The sequence below is a fragment of the Pantherophis guttatus genome, chromosome 4 (genome assembly GCF_059756535.1).
Source record: "Pantherophis guttatus breed Tessera chromosome 4, ASM5975653v1, whole genome shotgun sequence".
NCBI classification, from domain to species: Eukaryota; Metazoa; Chordata; class Lepidosauria; order Squamata; family Colubridae; genus Pantherophis; species Pantherophis guttatus.
In genome coordinates, this window is record NC_142066.1 from 2875722 (window position 1) to 2893716 (window position 17995).

Consider the following 17995-nt stretch of genomic DNA (forward strand, 5'->3'; position numbering starts at 1 on the left):
TAGGCGCAAAAGCTGGCTGGGTAACTTTGGGCCAATCACCAGGACCTGTGGGACTTATAACCATCACAGCACCCCGACAGTCACACAATTTGTGTGCGCGGCAACCATTGTGTTGTATTTATGACGGTTGCTGTGTCCTGGGGTCATGTGATCACCCTTGGTTAACTTCCCAGCCAGCTTCCGACAAGCCAAATTAACGGGAGAAGCCGGACTCACTTAACAACTGTGTAGTTCACTTAACAACCCTGGCCCAAAAGGGTAGTAAAATCTGGCATCCCATCCCCATGATAGTGATAATTCAGGAGTGGTGCGGTGGCCTAGTGGTGGAGCTCTGGCCTCACAATCAGGAGGCTGTGAGTTCGATCCTAAGTAGAGGCAGATATTTCTCTCTCTGGGCACAATGAGAATATATCTACCGAACAAAACTCTGCCTTGGCGACAGGAAGGGTATCCGGCCAGTAAAACACTCTGCTAGCTAAATTCAGTTGCCCAGACTCCACCCCGCAAGGGATTATGGGGGTCATTAAATGATGATAGTCATAATTCAAGGACTAACTTGATAGTGATATTATATTTCTTCACAATTCCTAGTGCGAGTCGGGATATTTCTTCGGTGGGGTCTCCAGATAGCGATGGGATTTCTTCTGAGTACGCCTGGACGGGAGCCAACGTGAACATTTTGTCTTTGTCCAAGCAGAGATCATCAAGAAGGTGGAGAAACCCCCTCCTCTTTGCCGCCCGTCTGTCTCCATAGACCAAGCACCGATGGAGTGTATCCAGCTAATGAAGGAATGCTGGAGCGAACACCCGGACAGGAGACCCAATATCAATCAAGTCTTTGATCAGGTGACGTGAAACCAGGAATGGTGGCTAGAAGGGGAAGGAGTCAGAATACAGACTAACAAGAGTTGGAAGGGACCTTAGAAGTCTTCTAGTCGGACCGCCTGAGCTCAGGGAGGAGACCCTATAACAGTGATGGCTAACCTTTTTACCATTGCGTGCCAGGAAGGTGGGGAGGGCGGGGGAGGTTCGCGCATGTGCATGCCCACACCCATAATTCTATGCGGCCCACCCTGCGCATGCGCGCCACCCCCCCTTGCTCCTGGCCCGTTTTTCTTTGTCACCTGGCTCCAGATCCTCTCTATGCATCTGGGGAGGGTGAAAACAGCCTTCCCCACCTACCCCCAGGCCCTCCGGAGGCAGAAAACAGCCTGTTTCTCTACTTCTGGTGGGCCCAAAAGGCCTGAAAATCAGGTGGCTGGCACGCACATGCGCGCCAGAGCTGAGCTGGCGTGCCCACTGATATGGCTACGCGTGCCACCTGTGGCACACGTGCCACAGGTTCGCCATCATGGTCCTATAACATTCCAGACAAATGATTGTCTCTATCATCTATCTATCTATCTATCTATCTATCTATCTATCTATCTATCTATCTATCTATCTATCTATCTATCTATCTATCTATCTATCTATCTATCTATCTATCATCTCTCTCTCTCTCTCTATTATCTTTCTCTCTCTATCATCTATCTATCTATCTATCTATCTATCTATCTATCTATCTATCTATCCATCTATCTATCTATCTATCATCTCTCTCTCTCTTTCTTCTACACTATCATCTACTTGTCTAATTTAATGAAAAGGAGGACTAGGGGTGACATGACAGCAGTCTTCCAATATTTGAGGGGCTGTTACCGAGAAGAGGGGGGTCCACTATTCTCCAAAGCACCAGACGGCAGGACAAGAAGCAACGGATACAAACTCATCAAGGAGGGAACCAATTTAGAACTAAGGAGAAATTTCCTGACAGTGACGACAATTAACCAGTGGAACAGCTTGCCACCAGAAGTTATGGGTGCTCCAACACTGGAGATTTTCAAGAAGAGACTGGACAACCATTTGTCTGAAATGGTCTAGAGTCTCTTGCTTGAGCTGGGGGTTGGACTAGAAGACCTCCAAGGTCCCTTCCATCTCTGTTATTCTGTTGTTATCTAATCTGCCTTTCAAAATTTCGTACGTGCACAATTGAATATCGAGATATAAAAGCAGGGTTGGCTTCTAGACCTCTTTCCATTCTTCTCCCACAGTTTAAAAGCATCAACAAAGGAAGGAAAACCAATATCATCGACTCCATGTTACGTATGTTGGAACAATATTCCAGCAATTTGGAAGACCTGATCCGGGAAAGGACCGAAGAGCTGGAAGTCGAGAAGCAGAAGACCGACAGATTGTTAACGCAGATGCTGCCCCCGTGAGTCTCTCTTGAAACCCAAAAGACCTTCAGCCAGGAGGGTGGAGACCAAATGCAGATCGCAGGATTTTCCCCGAGAGTTCTACATAATTCCAAGCACCCAGAATTGCCCAGGTTCCGTTGAAGTCATTCAGCCAAACCCTTTGCTCAGAGTAGGAATCCGAATTAAACTAGATGTCAGCACTTCAACCTGCATTTACTCTAGTGCTGACATAAGAAGGAGAAGCGAAGGCGGCTGGAAAGGGACGTTTGACTTTTCACCTACTTATTTTCCCTGGAGATAATATCCCCTGGGAGATGAGATGGGAGGGGGGAAATTCCTTTGAGCTGGAGCAGTAGATTAGGGGTAGAATGACTTGGAAGATGGCCAATGAGTGCAGGGGAGTGGGGAACGGAAAGGGAGGGTTTTGGGGCTGGAAGTCAGTGTTGGCTTCGTTTGGAGTCGGGTTAGAATGTCGTGCTTAATAAATAGGAGTTTTTCTTCAAAGACTTTGTTTGAAATGCAATTTATTTGAGACGACCTCGAAACTTGACACTAGAGAGGGGTCGATGCTCTATGGCAGAGGTGTCAAACTAGATTGCTTCGCGTGCCGGATCAGCATTGTAGTTCTCTGTGGGTTGGTGGGGCGGGGGGCAGGGGGGAGGGAGGGATGCCTCCTGCAGCACCTTGCTGGCCAAAATGGGGCACGGGGAGTCCGCATGCTGCCCCCTGTGCGTTGTTTCCACCCTCCATGGTCTCCTGCAGCACTCTGCTGGCCATTTTTGGGCCTGTTTTCAGCCCGTTTTTTCGGGCCTGTTTTTGGCTCATTTTTCAGCTCGTTTTCGACCCATTTTTCGGCTCGTTTTCAGCTGGCATTCCCTGTCCACACAAGCCTATGCCCCCTTTTTTCACCGACCCTACAGGTCAGCTATGGTCCCCTATGGACCCCCAAAACAGCTGAGATATCGGCACTCACTCCGGAGCCCCGAAGTTTGTGTTGTTCCACCGAGTTGCAGGCCACGCCCCCCTCCATGGAGGGTGAAAATGAGGCGCAGGGGGCCACACGCAGCTCATTTTAGCCTCCGGAGACCCCGCGGGCTGGTCCTTTGATATTTCCAGGCCAGCTCCACAGGCTGGATTTAAGCACCCCGCAGGCCGGATCTTTTAACTGATCTTTTAACTGAACTTTTAACATCTTTTAACTTATCTTTTAACTTAACTTTTAACTTAACTTAACTTAACTTAACTTAACTTAACTTAACTTAACTTAACTTAACTTAACTTAACTTAACATTAATCTATTGGAAGATGCAATCAATTAAGAATTCCTCTAATCAAGCAATTTTGGAAGCTGCTAGGTTGCCAGAGTGCAATATTTTTCCGCAAAATTGCCTAACATTTATTTGGCGTTTTTCAAGGCTGATCCGCAGCCTCAAACTGACCTCTCGTCTTGCAATCTCTACAGTTCTGTGGCCGAGGCCCTGAAGACGGGGGCGCCAGTGGAACCCGAATATTTCGAAGAGGTGACCTTATATTTCAGCGACATCGTGGGCTTCACCACCATCTCAGCCATGAGCGACCCCATTGAGGTGGTTGACCTGCTCAACGATCTGTACACCCTCTTCGACGCCATCATCGGCTCCCATGACGTGTATAAGGTGAAGGCAGATCAGCCATCTTTGTTATGGGTTACAAATGAAGGCGGAGCTACGCGTCCCGGGATAATGTTGCAGGATCCAATCTGGGTCGGTTGCTGGGACCGGAGGTTTTGTCTTTTGAGCTTTCTGACTCGTGCTGGAGCCCATCTTCAGGGAACTTCTCTCTGACGAATTGTGTGCTCGGGGGTATTCTGTGTGTGGTATTTATATGGGGTCAGGTTGGCTCCTTAGCAGCGGTGGGTTTTACATTTTGCTGCTACCAATTGTGCCCGGCCTCAAAACTGTTCCTAAATAGGACAGTATAGAGCCAGAGTCGGGGGGCGGGTGGACAGGCCTACCCACGATATCTGCTATCGGTTCACCCAAACCAGTACGAACCGGCTGAATACCACCTCTGCTCTTAAGTTGTCGATTGGTTTGCTGATGGCTGGCTATTAAATCATTGGCTATTGTTTCCTTGTGCGGCGAATCCCTCACCTCCTAAATTCTTGAGAGGCTGGTGGTAAATCAACACGCACGTTGACCGACGAGGGGCCTATTTCTCAGGTTTCAATCACGTCCCTGGCTGTTTTTGTCCCTGCTCATCCAACAATCTTAGTAGCTGGAAAATGTATGAATGTATCGCCTTGCTCGTTGCAATGTGATAGCTTGGGGGAGGCAGGGATGGGCAGGGAACAGAGTACCAGAGTACCAGATGGCCTTGATGCTTGGTGTCATCAAACAAGGATCATATTCTCTGGCTGTTGGCTTTTCAGCGAGTTGACGAATCTTGGAAGCAAAGATGTAGGATTGGGGAGCTAGATTTCTACAAAATAGGAGGACCTTAGGGGGGAAAATGGTCTGGGGTGCATACCATCTTGATCATTTCTGTTTGAGCACCTCTCTTCTTTTAGATTCGTGAGAGATTAGCAGAGGTTGATCGAGAACTGGGAGGAATATTCGATTTAAAGAACCAATGGGGAAAAGTGGAGAGAAGAGCAACCAAGATGGTGAGGGGGCTGGAGGCTGAATCATATGACGAACGTTTGCAGGAACTGGGTCTGTCCAGTTTAATGAAAAGAAGGACTAGGGGAGACACGATAGCGGTGTTCCAGTATTTGAGGGGCCTCCACAAAGAAGAGGGGGTCCACCTATTCTCCAAAGCACCTTAAGGCAGGACAAGTAATGGATGGAAACTCATCAAGGAGAGAAGCAATCTAGAACTAAGGAGGAATTTCCTGACAATGAGAACAATTAACCAGTGGAACGACTTGCCACCAGAAGTTGTGAATGCTCCAACATTGGAAGTTTTTAAAGAAGAGATTAGACAGCCAATTGTCCAGAACGGTACAGGGTCTCTTTGGGTGGGGGTTGGACTAGAAAACCATCAAGGTCCTTTTCCACCCGGTTATTCTGTTAAGAGGAGAATTTATTTGGAGATTAGGTCATAAAGAGTAGCTCTGTTCTGGCTACAACAAACTCAGGAAGAAATGATTCAGTGTTCAAAGAGACTCCGCTTTGAACTCATGGGTAAATGAGTTACTGATGCACTTCCCCTAAAGTCACTACTTCACTCTTCCCACCTCACTTCTGGAGCTAAGCCAAGCCCCCTTTCCCGAGACCTTTCGGCTGTTTTCACCGCTCCTTTTCCAATTGACAGGTGGAGACCATTGGCGACGCCTACATGGTAGCCTCTGGGCTGCCGAAACGGAACGGGAAACGACACGCGGGTGAGATCGCCAACATGTCCCTCGATATCCTCAGTGCGGTTGGCTCTTTTAAGATGCGTCATATGCCAGAAGTACCCGTCCGGATACGCATCGGCCTGCACTCCGGTAGGTCATCAGCGACAAGGTGAAGGGCGTCCTTTTTCGGTGCCTCTCGGCCTTTCCCTTCCTTAAAAATAAGACGTGTGCCGAAAAGCGGTTGAAACCCGCTCCTGACGTTTAAGAACTGAATTTGTCTGCTGTCCTTGACAGGGCCCTGCGTGGCTGGCGTGGTGGGACTGACGATGCCACGCTACTGTCTCTTCGGGGACACGGTCAACACTGCCTCGCGGATGGAGTCCACTGGCCTTCGTGAGTAATGCATCCTTGTGTTGTGGCTTGTCACCGTCGGCCCCTCCAGCAGCCGAATCAGAGGAGGAGAAGGAGGAGGCCTGGGAGTCAGGGCCAGCATCAAGGCAACCTTATAGCTCCAAGGGGGAAGAGGGACTGGAGTTGGCAGAGAGAGAGAGATGCGGAGCCTGGGCCGTCCATCAGCCCTCAGATGGAAAGTCAACAGCCCAAGGTCTGGAGGTGGCTGATGAGGAAGAGGAGGAACAGCTGGGTCCTGTGCCTGACGCGCGGATGCACAGAAGGCAGAGGAGAGGAGAGCAGTGGAAATCTATGGGCTGGTCCTCGGGATGGAAGAGCCACCACTGCTAGCGAAGCCCCACCCTAGCTTTGGGGATAAAAGACAGGCGGCGGAGATGAATAGATGTGGCAGACAACTATTCGTCTCCTGGCCGGACAGACTTGTTAGCCTGCGGTGAAAGAGAAACTGGCACTCCTAATACCGGAATCTTTGAGTTAAACTTCAGAGGGTTTGTTGTGTTTGGGGAGCTGGGTCAGAACTCCTTGGGTTGGAAGAAGCTCCAATGGCCAAGTGTCAAGAGGGAAAACCCACCTGTTCTGTCCCCGTCCCACACGCACACACACCAACAGACGTCCAAGAGTTAAAAACCAAACCAGCCGACAAAATCCTTTTCCTTATGATAACGGAACTTGGCAGCAACCTAGTGGCTGCCTGCCAAGAGTTTATTACTCACGAAGAGATAACTTCTCTCCGCTTCTGGTACATCAAAGTAAAATGTTCAATAATTACAGAGTAACTTAAGTCCAAATATAATCCAGCAAAGTCTATAGCAAAAGTCCGGCAATGCAGAATGGCGTGGAAGCTTTCAGCTTTGTTCGTCACAAGGTTTGACTGGCCACCACGCTCCCTTTTATACCCTGTGGGGTGTAGTCCAGTGACTCAGCCTAATCTCTGGCACGCCTTTTCTTCTGTTGTGCATGCTTATCTCTGCGACACTGTCGAGGATCCAGCCAAGACTCATTACTCTCATCACTGTCCACCTGTGGCTGTGTGGACGTGCTTGGCCCCAGCCCTATCTCTTGCCCTTCGGCAGACACCGAAGACATTGCCAGAGAGGAGGGTCCTGGAGAGGGAGGCCTTGCCAACTCCTCTCCTTCACTCTCGGAGTCCTCTCCTGCCGATGACACAGGCTCCGGTAACAAAGCCACAACACCACCTTAGGGAACATGAGTGAGTGAATTTTGAAAATCCAGATACAATCTTCTGCCTTGGACAACACAGTTTCTTTGTCTGCAGAGAGAGAGAGTTGTAGATTGTCGTCTTCTTTGCTTCTCAACCAGGGAATGTGCCCTCTTGTGTTTACTTAATGAGTCCAGACTAATTCCCTGCTTGATCTCTCCTCCTGACTGGCTCGCCAACACTCCTGGAGGAGAAGCAAAGAATACGACGATCTACAACTTTCTCTCTCTGCGGACAAACAAACTGTGTTGTCCAAAGCAGGGAATTAGCCCTCTTGTGTTTATGTTCTGACCTGGCTCCCCAACACGACAAAATTAGTTAAATTAATGATTCTTTTATTAAAAAGTCTCTCTCTCACACACAGCAGGTTAACAAATCTGTCCAGCAGGGAGACAAATAGTTGTCTGCCACACATATTCATCTCCGCCCTCTACCTCTTATCCCCAGAGCTAGAGTGGGGTTTCGCTAGCAGCGGTGGCTCTTCTGTCCCGAGGACCGGCCCATAGATTTCCACTGCTCTCCTCTCCTCTGCCTTCTGTGCACCAGTGCATCAGGCACAGGACCCAGCTGTTCCTCCTCTTCCTCATCAGCCACCTCCAGACTTGGGGGCTGTTGACTCTCCATCTGAGGGCTGACGGAGAGCCCAGGCTCTGCCTCTCTCTCCCTCCCTCCCTCCCTCCCTCCCTCCCTCCCCCCCCCTCTCTCTCTCTTTCTCCCTCCCCCCCTCTCTCTGCAAGCTCCATTCCCTCTTCCCCCTTGGAGCCCTCAGGGTGCCTTGAGGCTGACCCTGGCTCCCATGCCTCCTCTTCCTCCTCTGATTTGGCTGCTGGAGGGGCCGGTGGCCGACAGTTTACTTAATGAATCCAGACTAATTCCCTGCTTGATCTCTCCTCCTGAACCCCTTCCGAATGCCTTTGAGTCTTATTATAGGAAGCTCTCTTCCTGTTGTTATTTAGGAGACTGCTAATAAGCGCTATGTGCTTAGAGCTCAAAGCATCGTTAGAGACCCCACACACCCCTTTATGGTCTGTTTCTGTTGTTCCCCTCTTGGAGGGGGTTTCGAAGTATTTCTAGCAGGACTATCAGATTCTGTAACAGCTTCATTCCCTATGCCATCCATCTGGATAACCCTCAAGATTCGTTTTTCTCACCCTGGACACGGATCAGTGGTGGGTTGCTACCGGCTCACCCCGGTTCAGGAGAACCGGTAGCAGCGGAGGCGGGAAGCTCTGCCCACCCGCCCGGACGTCATCAAATATGCTCTGCGTTTGCGCAGATGTGGCGCACGCACGAGCGAAACAGTAGCAAAGGTAAGTGAAACCCACCACTGACATGGATACATCCGAATTAGACTGTGTTGTTTCTCTGGGCCATTCAATATATGTGGGTATATGCATAGTTTTGTATTTATTTATTTATTTGTGTTTATTTAGCATATATCGGAGGCAACGCCCGATCTTTGGAATTTGTTTTTTTTTTTACTTTTTAAGCATTTTTAACTACTGGTTCTGGAGAACCGGTAGTAAAAAAAAATGCTAAAAAAGTTTTTTAAAAAGTTCCATCGCGCGTCGCTCAGCTGATCGTCGGAACTTCTTTTTTTTGTACATTTTTTTTACTACCGGTTTGGCGAACCAGTAGCCTTTTCTATTACCAGTTCTGACGAACCGGACCGAACCGGGAGCATTTCGCCCCTGGTTATGATGTGCTTCACTCTGTGTGTTTCCAAGGATGCGTTGGTGTTGTGTCGTTTTTGCAGCTTATCGCATCCACGTCAACCTGCGGACCGTGGAGATCCTGCATGCCCTCAAAGAAGGTTACAAGCTCGACTTACGAGGGAAAACCGAGCTGAAGGTATCGCAAAATTGTATTCGAAAGGGAATGCGGTTTGCTCTGTTTATATGCTAGTGCGTTGCCCTATCAGTGTTGGTGGAAGTGGTCTTGGAGATTCCTTGATTAGGCTGTCAAACACCAAGTTTAACTCTAGGTCAAGCCGTAAACAACACCCCAGTTAAAGAACTACCACCTCAGACAATCAATGAAACAATAATCGACGACCTATTCAAGGGACCGTCAAGAACGCTCCCTAAATAGAGAGTAAACCCTACTCCTTTCTAGCTCTGATGAAGTTCTCTAGTTGGGTCATGAAATGTCTGCAAGACAAAAATCAATTTCAAAGTCCACCAAGCACTCCACAGTCGTCGTCCTCCTCATCGTCCTCCTTGTCCTCCTCCTCTCTGCAAACCCCACTCTCTCCTAGTATTGATAGTGTTAGCTAGATGGGTTACGAAACATCAGCAAGGAAACCACCAAACTCAGAGAGCACCAAGGACCCCACAGTCGTCCTCCTCCTCCTTCTCCTCCTCCTCCTCCTCCTCCTCCTCCTCCTCTTCACAAGCCCCACTCCCTTCTAGCACTGATGATGTTAGCTAGTTGGGTCATGAAATGTCTGCAAGAAAATAAGCAAGCTCAGAGACCACCAAGGACCCCACGGTCTTGTTCCTCCTCCTCCTCCTCCTCCTCCTCCTCCTCCTCCTCCTCCTCCTCCTCCTCCTCCTCCTCCTCCTCCTCCTCCTCCTCCTCCTTCTCCTCCTCCTCCTCCTCCTCCTCCTCCTCTCTACAAACCTCACTTTTTTCTAGCACTGATGATGTTATCTAGCTGGGTCAGGAAACGCCTGCATAAAATAACCAAGCTCAAAGAGGACCAAGGATCCTACAGTCCTCCTCCTCCTCCTCCTCCTCTCCACAACCCACACTCCCTTCTAGCCCTGATGATGTTATCTAGCTGGGTCATGAAACGTCTGTAAGAAACCCCCCCCCCAGCTCAGAGAGCGTTAAAGACCCCACAGTTCAACCCTTTGCTGCAAATATCTTCTTCTACTGGTAATAAGGAACAAAAAATTTAAGGAAAGGGCCTGCAAATCTGTAGGCGAACTTTTGAGAAACGACTCAAAGTGAAATTACAAGACGTTGCTGAAACAGGGGGAAACCAACGAGGTTAGGGGGGGAAAAAAATCAGCCACGTTTCATTTTACCTTACTCTTTAATATATCTTCATAAACGACTTAGATGAGGGAGTAGAAGGGGAACTCACCAAATTTGCAGATGGTGCTAAGGTGGCAGGAATAGCCAACATCCTAGAACCGTGATGGCGAACCTATAGCACGCGTGCCACCTGTGACACGCAGACCCATATCAGTGGGCACACGAGGATTACCCTAGCTGAGCTCCAGTGCTGGCCAGCTGGTTTTTGGGCCTTCTGGGCCCAACGGAAGTTAGGAAACAAGCCATTTCCGGCCTCCGGGGTGGATTGGGGAAGGCTGTTTTTGCCCTCCCCAGGCTCCTAGAAAGACTCTGGAGCCTGGGGAGGGTGAGAAACGGGCCCACTGTGCCATCATGTGCACAAAGTAGGGGGAGCGCAGAGGGGGGCTGTTGCATGTGCGGGGGACGGGGCGTGTTGAAGTACAGGTGTGGGAATGCAAGCGTGCGACCCTCCCCCGTGCGACCCCCGCTTTTGGCACGCGACGGCAAAAAGGTTAGCCATCACTGTCCTAGAAGATAGGCTCAAGATCCAGATGGATTTTGACAGATTTGAACCCTGGGCCTTTTCTAACAAAATGAAATGCAATGTAGAGAAAAGTAAAGTCTTACATTTAGGTAAGAAAAACCAAAAGCACGCATATAAACGGGGGAAAACCAGGCTTAATAGCGGTCACTGTTTGTTTTGTTTTGTTTTATTAGATTTATATACCGCCCTACTCCCGAAGGACTCAGGGCGGTGAACGGGCACAAAATAAAATACATAGATACAAAAGTTAAAAAACATAATTAAAACCAGATTAAATCATTTAGCCCGAGACAATTAAAAATCCCAATAATTTAAAACAGATTAAAATTTCAATTTAAAAGAATTTTAAAGCAGGGGAGAAAAATTAGGCCAGGCCGGCTTGCTGGAATAGAAGAGTCTTAAGAGCACGTCGGAAAGTGCGCAGATCCGGGATCCTCCGTATCTCCGGGGGGAGCTCGTTCCAGATAGTAGGTGCCCCCACAGAGAAGGCCCTCCCCCTGGGGGCCGCCAGTCGACATTGTTTAGCTGACGGCACCCGGAGGAGCCCCTCTCTATGAGATCGTACCGGCCGGTGGGAGGCTGCTTGTGGTAGTAGGCGGTCCCGTAAATAACCAGGTCCTAAGCCATGGAGCGCTCTAAAGGTGGTGACCAAAACTTTGAAGCGCACCCAGAAGACCACCGGGAGCCAGTGCAGCTTGCGCAGGAGAGGTGTCACACGGGAGCGCCATGTTGCTCCCATAACCACCTGCGTGGCCGCACTCTGCGCCAGTTGGAGCCTCCGGGTGCTCCTCAAGGGGAGCCCCATGTAGAGAGCGTTACAGTAGTGAGAGGGATCTTGGAGTTTTAGTGGACAACCAGCTAAATATGAGTCAGCCGTGTGCGACGGCAGCCAAAAAAGCCAATGTAATCCTAAATTGCATTAACAGAGGGATATAATCAAGATCAAGGGAGGTACTAACACCACTCTCTAAAGCCTTAGTAAGACCACACCTAGAGTAGTGCATCCAGTTTGGTCACCACACTATAAAGAAGATGTGGAGACTCTAGAAAAAGTGCAGAGAAGAGCAACCAGGATGATGAGAGGACCGGAAGCTAAAACATACAATGAACGGTTGCAGGAACTGGGCATGGCTAGTCTAGTGAAGAGAAGGACCAGGGGAGACAGGATATCCATCTTCCAATATTTGGGGGGCTGCCCCAAAGAGGAGGAAGGAGGTCAAGCTATTTTCCAAGCCACCTGAAGGCCAGACAAGGAATAACGGATGGAAACTGACCAAGGAGAGATTCAACCTAGAAATAAGGAGGAACTTTCTGACAGTGAAAACAACAATCGAGCAATGGAACAGAAGTTGCCTTCGGAAGTTGTGGCAAGCTTCATTCCTGGTGGCTCTTCAAGAAGAGACCGGACTGCTATTTGTCAGAAATGGTGTAGGGTCTCCTGCTTGAGTGGGGGGTTGGACTAGATGACCCACAAGGTCCCTTCCAACTCTCTTAATCTGTTACAACCTCAGGATGGGGAGAAACAGGCTCAGGCTCAACCCATCCAAGACCGAGTGGCTGTGGTTTCCGACGTCCCGATATAGTCAGCTGATGCCATCGCTGACTATTGGGGGTGAATCATTGGCCCCCACGGAAAGTGCTCGCAACTTGGGCGTCCTCCTGGATTCACGGCTGTCTCTAGAAGAGCACTTGATGGCCGTGACCGGGAGGATTTTTCATCAGGTTCGCCTGATCCGCCAATTGCGTCCCTTTCTAGATCGGGACTCTCTACACACAGTCACTCATGCCCTTGTCACTTCCCGCCTGGACTATTGTAACACTCTCTACATGGGGCTCCCTTTGAGGTGCACTCGGAGGCTCCAACTGGCACAGAGTGCGGCCGCGCGGGTGGTTATGGGAGCGACGTGGAGTTCCCATGTAATCTCTGGATACGTCCCATCATGGCTTAGGACCTGGTTATCTACGGGACTGCCTGCTACCACCAATAGCCTCCCACCGGCCAGTACACTCCCATAGAGAGGGGCTCCTCTGGGTGCCGTCGGCCAAACAGTGTCGACTGGCGGCCCCCAGGGGGAGAGCCTTCTCTGTGGGGGCACCTACGATCTGGAACGAGCTCCCCCCGGAGATACAGAGGATCCCGGATCTGCGCACCTTCCGTCGCGCGCTTAAGATTTTTTCATTTCATCAAGCTGGCCTGGCCTAAATCTTCTCCCCTTTTTAAATGCAAATTTTAATTTGTTTTTAAATTATGGGGTATTTTAAATTTGTTCAGCCAAATTATTTAATTCGTTTTTATTCTATTTTAAATTTTTGTATTTATGTGTTTTATCCTCTGGCTGTTCACCGCCCTGAGTCCTTCGGGAGTAGGGCGGTATAGAAATTTAAATAAATAAATAAATAAATAAATAAATAAATAAATAAATAAATAAATAAATAAATAAATAAATAAATAAATAAACAACCTTGATCTGATGCCTCTCGCTTCCTCTTTAGGGAAAAGGCACGGAAGACACTTACTGGCTCATCGGTCGCGACGGCTTTACCAAACCTATTCCTACTCCCCCAGACCTGAAGCCAGGGTAAGAGGGCTGCTCCTTTGACGAAGGATGTTGTTTCACCAAGACTAAACTCACTTGATTTCTTGAAATGTTCTCTAGAACAGGGGTTTCCAACCTTGGCAACTTTAAGCCTGGCGGACTTCAACTCCCAGAATTCCCCAGCCAGCTCTTTCATTTCCTTCACTTTGCCGAAGTCAAGATATATTACATTTACTGCATACCCACCATCTATGAAGAAAGTTACCCTACGTGGCCGGCTGAGGAATTCTGGGAGTTGAAGTCCACAAGTCTTAAAAGTGACGTAGGAAGAAATATCCTTCTGGGTTCAGCTCCAAATGGGGAAAAAGACACTGGAAACATGGAGACTGCTTGGAAAGATGGTTTAATGGTGGACAGGATCAGCTGGTTTGAGTTCCTGAACAGAAAAGGGGGCGAGACGCAGTGAGTACCCGGGTTTTATGCCCTCTCTGGCTTTGAACTTCTTGGGCCCCCGAAAGAGTATCCTGATTGGTTGTCAGACTCCCGAGGGGTGGGGGTCTTAGCTAGCCTTGCTGGCTGATGTAATCTTCCCAGGTGCCATGGGGTGAGTTTCTGTTGCTAGATGGGTCCTATTGTGTTGCAGATGATGTTCCTTTGACAAAGGATTGGGCTTCTGCCTTTGGCCCATTGACAAAAGGGTGGGGGCAGGATTATGGGAGCTGCTTCGTCTTTAGAACATGCTTCTCCATTTCTCATCCAGGGAAACATAATATTCTACCTTTTTAATATTTCCTAAAATATTTCATTCTTCTAGGAAAGGGGTGGGTGCTAACTTCCTACGGTGACCAAGGTTGGAGACTCCTGATTTAAGACTTGTGGACTTCAACTCCCAGAATTCCCCAGCAAGCTCTTTTTTTCCCCCCCACTTTGCTGAAGTCAAGATATATTACGCTTAGTGCATACCCACCATCTATGAAGAAAGTTACCCTATGTGGCTGGCTGGGGAATTCTGAGAGTTGAAGTCCGCCAGGTCTTAAAAGTTGCCAAGGTTGGAGACCCCTGATTTAAGACGTGTGGACTTCAACTCCCAGAATTCCCCAGCCAGCTCTTTTTTTCCCCCCACTTTGCTGAAGTCAAGATATATTACGCTTACTGCATACCCACCATCTATTAAGAAAGTTACCTTACATATCTGGCTGGGGAATTCTGGGAGTTGAAGTCCGCAAGGTCTTAAAGTTGCCAAGGTTGGAGACCCTTGTTCTAGAAGGTTTCAACCTCCAAGCCTTTCCCCATCCTGGGCCTGCCTCCTTCTGGCCCAGGCCTTCCTGAGTTTGCTCTCTTCCCTTCAGGGCGAGCAGCCATGGGATCAGCATGGATGAAATTCCTGCCGATCGGAAGGAGAAGTTACAGAAAGCTCGTCAGGGACAGAAAATATAACCCTGGGAAGGAGACCGTTGCATGAAGGCGGTTGGGATGGAGGTGAGATCATGATGGGATCAAAGGTGAACTGTGAGTGCATTCGTTAGTCCTTGCTTCGAAAGGAAGTGAAGTGCCAGGAAGTGAAGTCTCTATATTGTTCTGTTCTGTTCTGTTCTGTTCTGTTCTGTTCTGTTCTGTTCTCTTCTCTTCTCTTCTCTTCTCTTCTCTTCTCTTCTCTTCTCTTCTCTTCTCTTCTCTTCTCTTCTCTTCTCTTCTCTTCTGTTGTTCTGTTGTTCTGTTGTTCTGTTATACTATACTATACTACACTACACTACACTACACTACACTACACTACACTACACTACACTACACTATACTATACTATACTATACTACTGTTTGTTTGTTTTTGTTTGTTTTTATTAAATTTATATACCGCCCTACTCCCGAAGGACTCAGGGCGGTGAACAGGCACAGAATGAAATACATAAATACAAAAGTTAGAAACATAATTAAAACCAGATTAAATAATTTAGCCCGAGACAATTAAAAATCCCAATAATTTAAAACAGATTAAAATTTCGATTTAAAAGAATTTTTAAAAAGGGGAGAAAATTAGGCCAGACCGGCTTGCTGGAATAGGAGGGTCTTAAGAGCACGGTGGAAAGTGCGCAGATCCAGGATCCTCCGTATTTCTGGGGGGAGCTCGTTCCAGATAGTGGGTGGCCCCACAGAGAAGGCCCTCCCCCTGGGGGCCACCAGTCGACATTGTTTGGCTGACGGCACCCGGAGGAGCCCCTCTCTATGGGAGCGTACCGGCCGGTGGGAGGCTGCTTGTGGTAGTAGGCGGTCCCGTAAATAACCAGGTCCTAAGCCATGGAGCGCTCTAAAGGTGGTGACCAAAACCTTGAAGCGCACCCGGAAGACCACCGAGAGCCAGTGCAGTTCGCGCAGGAGAGGTGTCACACGGGAGCGCCATGTTGCTCCCATAACCACCCGCGTGGCCACACTCTGCGCCAGTTGGAGCCTCCGGGTGCTCCTCAAGGGCAGCCCCATGTAGAGAGCGTTACAGTAGTACTGTGATGGCGAACCTATGGCATGCGTTCCACGGGTGACACGTGGAGCCCTCTCTGCTGGCACGCGAGCCATCGTCCAGCTCAGTTCCACCGTGCATGTGTGCATACCTCCCGCTGGCCAGCTGATTTTGGGTCTCTGGCGTGAGGGCGTGACGCATCTGCGGGGGGGCACATGTGTACGAGCGGGGGGTGGGGAAAGCGCCGTGGGAAGCAGAGCACCCCACCCCCAAGCCTGGTTTTTGTCTCAGGAGGCTTCAGAGAGGCCTGTCAGGCCCAAAACAGGCCGGGGGGGTTGCACAGAAGGGTATCGTGTGCACATGCATGGGGGGTGGGGAAGCGTGGGGGGGTCACGCATGCATGCGCAAGGGAGGGGAAGTATGGGAGTGATGCGCACATGTGTGGGGGGCAGGGCACGTGGGGGGCATTGCATTATGAGTGTGGGCACATGTGTGCACGGCCCCCACATGCTCCCCCCAATTTTGGCACACGATAGCAAAAAGGTTAGCCATCACTGCTATATTCTATACTATAACATATTATACCCGTGGTGGCGAACCATCAGATCATTAATATTTCATATACAGTATTATATTCACACGCTCTGATGCTAAGGAGTTAGACGTTCTACTCCCCCTCCCCGCCTGAAAGGAACTCTGTCCCAACTGCCAGTTGCCTTATATTAACACATTCTGATGCTACCCCTTTGCTAAATCGGGCATGGGCATGGCCAGCGCATGACTCATCCGGCCTGTGGGCTGGGACATTCTACTCCCCCTCCCCTTCTGTTCCAACTGCCAGTTGCCGCATATTAACACGCCCTGATGCTACGGAGTTACGCATTCGACATTAAGTTTCAGGCTTTAAGTGTCAATGTATCACATAGTTTCGTAGTGAAGCACGGGCGTTCCAGCTAGTATTATAATATTATCATTACTATATTGTGCTACATTACATTATATATTGCATTTATTATACATTACATTATACATTGCAATATGGGCTGTTGGTCTGAGCTCCGAGCGTGGCCATTTGGTTGCAAACATTTTGTCACCATTCGAGGAGACATCGTCCGTGTGCTTTGAACTGTGCTCATCCGTCCAAACACCGGCCTTTAAATACCTTTTTATGTGATGCAAATTAGTGTGAGTCTTGTTTGTTCAGCTACTTCCAAGTTATGATGTGGTTTCGGACTGTTTGACTGGCCAGTTGTTGTTAATGAGTCATGGTCCGATTTCCTGTGAGCTGATGGGTTGTGAGTTTTGTTGTTGCGTACGCTACAAAGATCGGTATGAAACATTGGGACACTGAACATCAGAAATATATATTTTTTAATAACTTCATTACTCTTCTTTAACCAGGTCAACCAACTCCCAGGAGTTTTCTGCTGAAGGCCTTTGGGCAAATCTGCCAGAAGAGGACGAATCCACACCCGGGCAGGGAGCCATCCCATAATAATCCAAAGGGATGCATCCCTTCCCATCCGTATCTTCTGCTACTTTCAAACTTCTAGTGCGTGACGGGACTTCAGCTGGTCTCGGATTTCTTACTTACCACGGTGACGAACGGTGAGATGCGTGCTGGGATTTTCGGCCAACTTGATCCTCCTCATCTGAAACTCTTGAGATCAGAGCCGAGGAGATGGTGGGACTTTGGCCAAGCCAGGAACGGTGGTTGTTCTTGACTTCCCATTGGAGACTTTGTCTGGCTTTTGATAAAGATGGACATCTGGATTCCATAATATCGTTAATTATTTCTTTAGCAAAGAGACCAAGCGGAGCGAAAGGCCTAAAAAAAGAAAAAGGAAGACAATGATTTCAGAGAAATCGCGGAGAGATAATCCAGCTGGAACTGGTCTCGGAGGGCTTTGTGGACACAACACAACAAAAAGAGATCTTCAAGGAGAGTTTGTTGATAGTCTTCTGATTTTCTAGAAGAAACCGAATCCGTGGAGAAGGGAAGCTGGGATGGAGCTTGGAGACTGTACAGCGTGAACGAGACAATATTCCTGGACACCAGTGAAGGATGGACTTCAGCTCCGAAGGCCAACCGTTAGATATCGGCGTTGCCTCGAAGGAATATTTGTGACAATTTATATATATAAATTGTCTTTCTTCTTAAAGAATTCATGTCCTTTTCCGAGCCAGGAGTCTGAATTTAATTTCATTACTTTATCTCCACCTCAAAAGTAGAGAGGACAATTTAAAGTAGAG

General features: G+C 48.8%; 1 protein-coding gene across 1 annotated transcript in view; it reads left to right on the forward strand.

Moving 5' to 3' along the window:
• The window catches only part of GUCY2D (guanylate cyclase 2D, retinal), a 44817-nt gene extending 27232 nt beyond the window's left edge, over positions 1–17585 (forward strand). The window contains exons 11-19 of the mRNA XM_034427074.3: positions 698–846; positions 2094–2257; positions 3703–3895; positions 5535–5709; positions 5854–5952; positions 8946–9040; positions 13248–13333; positions 14641–14770; positions 17144–17585. Of these exons, the coding sequence (XP_034282965.2) occupies positions 698–846; positions 2094–2257; positions 3703–3895; positions 5535–5709; positions 5854–5952; positions 8946–9040; positions 13248–13333; positions 14641–14728 (1049 nt within the window). The 3' untranslated portion in view covers positions 14729–14770; positions 17144–17585. The remainder of the gene's footprint in view (positions 1–697; positions 847–2093; positions 2258–3702; positions 3896–5534; positions 5710–5853; positions 5953–8945; positions 9041–13247; positions 13334–14640; positions 14771–17143) is intronic.
• Positions 17586–17995: the final 410 nt, after the last annotated feature.